The sequence below is a fragment of the Clupea harengus genome, chromosome 19, assembly GCF_900700415.2.
Source record: "Clupea harengus chromosome 19, Ch_v2.0.2, whole genome shotgun sequence".
Taxonomy (NCBI): domain Eukaryota; kingdom Metazoa; phylum Chordata; class Actinopteri; order Clupeiformes; family Clupeidae; genus Clupea; species Clupea harengus.
In genome coordinates, this window is record NC_045170.1 from 24,638,964 (window position 1) to 24,641,346 (window position 2,383).

The following is a 2,383-nucleotide window of genomic DNA, read 5'->3' on the forward strand; positions in this document are numbered from 1 at the left end:
TTGCCCTGGTTTTACAGATGACAAAAAGTGGTAGTGGTATTATATTATCATGTGGTGTCCCCGCTGTAGTATGCAGGCACACTGGACATCAGCCAGATGTGTAATAAGATTTAGTTGCAGACTATTTCCAAGCCATTAGAATAAAGCGAATGGAGAAAAGAGATGAAAACCTTGGTTGGATTTGCAAATCCAACAAATGGCCTCCAATCTTTGCAGTTCCAAGTGTTACCAACACAGCCCAGTCCACACTCACTAATGAACATACGGTTTGAGGCTCCCCATCTTTCACAGCCCAGTCCACACTCACTAATGAACATACAGTTTGAGGCTCCCCATCTTTCAGAGATTAACTTAAGAGAATTCCATCCAGTACAGCTTCATAGGTAATGACTTATATGTTGCCTACAACAAGAACTGACATTGCACACACATACACATGCCCCTACACACACATACACACACACACCACACACACACACACACACACACACACACACACACACACACACACACACACACACACACACACACACACACACAAACACACACACACACACACACACACACACACACACATACACATGCCCACAAACACACACACGACACACACACACACACACACACACACACACACACACACACACACACACACACAACACACAACACATACACCCATTCATGCACCAGTCACCCTTTCCCTCCAGGAAGTCCACACTGGGTTAAGGCCTCCCCCCTCTGCTGGTCCTGCCCCAGGCACCTCCTGCTGGACCAACACGTCTCAAAGACCCCTAAGTTCAGCCCTGTCTGCTGCTCGCTGGCCCCTCTCACACACACCCTACAGCACGGTGGCCCTGCCGCTCGCTGGCCTCTCACACACCCCACAGCACGGGCGCCCTTCAGCCTGGGGATTCATAAAACTGCTACACGGCTGCAAAACATTGCAATAGTCAAACCAGTACGATGTTTGGGATGATCTTTTCTTTCCAATCAATGCAATGAGCACACTATTTAGACGCATGTGTGTATTATACTACTCCTCACTGTAAAGATGGAGTAAAGACCATGGTGTTTATTCTGTATGTGTGTGTATGAGAGAGAGGCAGTGGTTTGGTCAGTTCAATCTGTGCATCAGCATGTTAGGAAAGAACACTCCTGGACGGAGTTTTATTGCAAACCCCAAACAAACAACACACACACATCTATTGTATTCGGTCTTAAATTACCTTTATATATATATTTCATATAAAATAATAATATAACTTTCCGTTTTGGCAGTGGAATGGATGAAAAGCTGGAAAGGGGGTGTGGAGATGAGGGGGGGGAGAGAGATGGAGAGGCGTAGATTATGCTGCACCTCCACTGGTCCCGGTCTCCCTCTGGGGCGGACCCTTTCACCAGCACTCGGGCTGCCCAGGGAGGAGGTGCCTGTACCCACGCAGGCTGGGGCCCATGTACCTGTGGGGGGGGGGGGGGAGATCTCTGTGGGGTCGGGTGCCAGTGGGGCAGGACTCTCTTCTGCACACACATCTGCCTAGCAAGAGAAGGAAATCCAGTGTGCACACACACACACCTACAGACCAGAGGATGGGGTCTGTCAGGGTCCCTATGGCAATCAGTGCTCTATCTCCAAGGAGATGTGTGATGGGAGGGAGGGGCTACATGGAATAAGAGAAGCGTGAGAGGGTGGATGGGTGGATGGGTGGATGGGGGGGGGTCAGTTCTGTAAGGCTCCTGCACTGGGTTTACAGGCCCTCAAAGGGGGGCAAGTCTTGAGTGAGGTCTCCTCAGACGATCTTGTTCTCCAATGCAGAGATCCTCTTTGTCACGCTCTCCAGTGAGGCTCTTGTCAAGGAAATCACATTCTGATGATGGCTCAGACTTTAACAAGCGTGAAACACCCATAAATAAGACTTCCATCCACCCGTCTATACAAACACATATTTTTATTTTTGCAAAGAAACATACCTACCTGCCTGGCCACACACTCTGCACTCTGAAACACATGGAAACACTAACACATCTGCAGTGACAGACACATTTAGAGTCTCACCTCAGTATAGTACCATAAAAGGATATATTTTTTTGTTAATGCCTGTAAAGCATCTTCTACTTTTTTCTGGAACTTAACGATGGAGTCACATTCACAGGGGTCCTCCTCTGTAGGGGAAAAAAGGAAAGCTTGTCTGCATCTTCATACAACTACTTTTGTCTGCTCTCATAATTGTTTGTGTACGTATATGAGAATAGAGAGAATGAGAGAGAGAGAGAATGAGAGAGAGAGACAGACAGACAGACAGACAGACAGACAGACAGACAGACAGACAAAGAGATATGTTCTCACCCTGGCAAACGTTGATTTGCAGCTTCTTGGATATTTGCGTCA

General features: G+C 47.7%; 1 protein-coding gene across 1 annotated transcript in view; it reads right to left on the reverse strand.

Moving 5' to 3' along the window:
• Nucleotides 1-1,157: 1,157 nt before the first annotated feature.
• Nucleotides 1,158-2,383, reverse strand: part of matn1 (matrilin 1) — a 6,608-nt gene continuing 5,382 nt past the window's right edge. Inside the window, exons 7-9 of the mRNA XM_042710629.1 lie at nt 2,342-2,383; nt 2,077-2,157; nt 1,158-1,834 (exon numbers count right to left, since the gene is read on the reverse strand). The exon at nt 2,342-2,383 is cut by the window's right edge and continues 111 nt beyond it. Coding sequence (XP_042566563.1) covers nt 1,785-1,834; nt 2,077-2,157; nt 2,342-2,383 — 173 coding nt within the window. The 3' untranslated portion in view covers nt 1,158-1,784. The remainder of the gene's footprint in view (nt 1,835-2,076; nt 2,158-2,341) is intronic.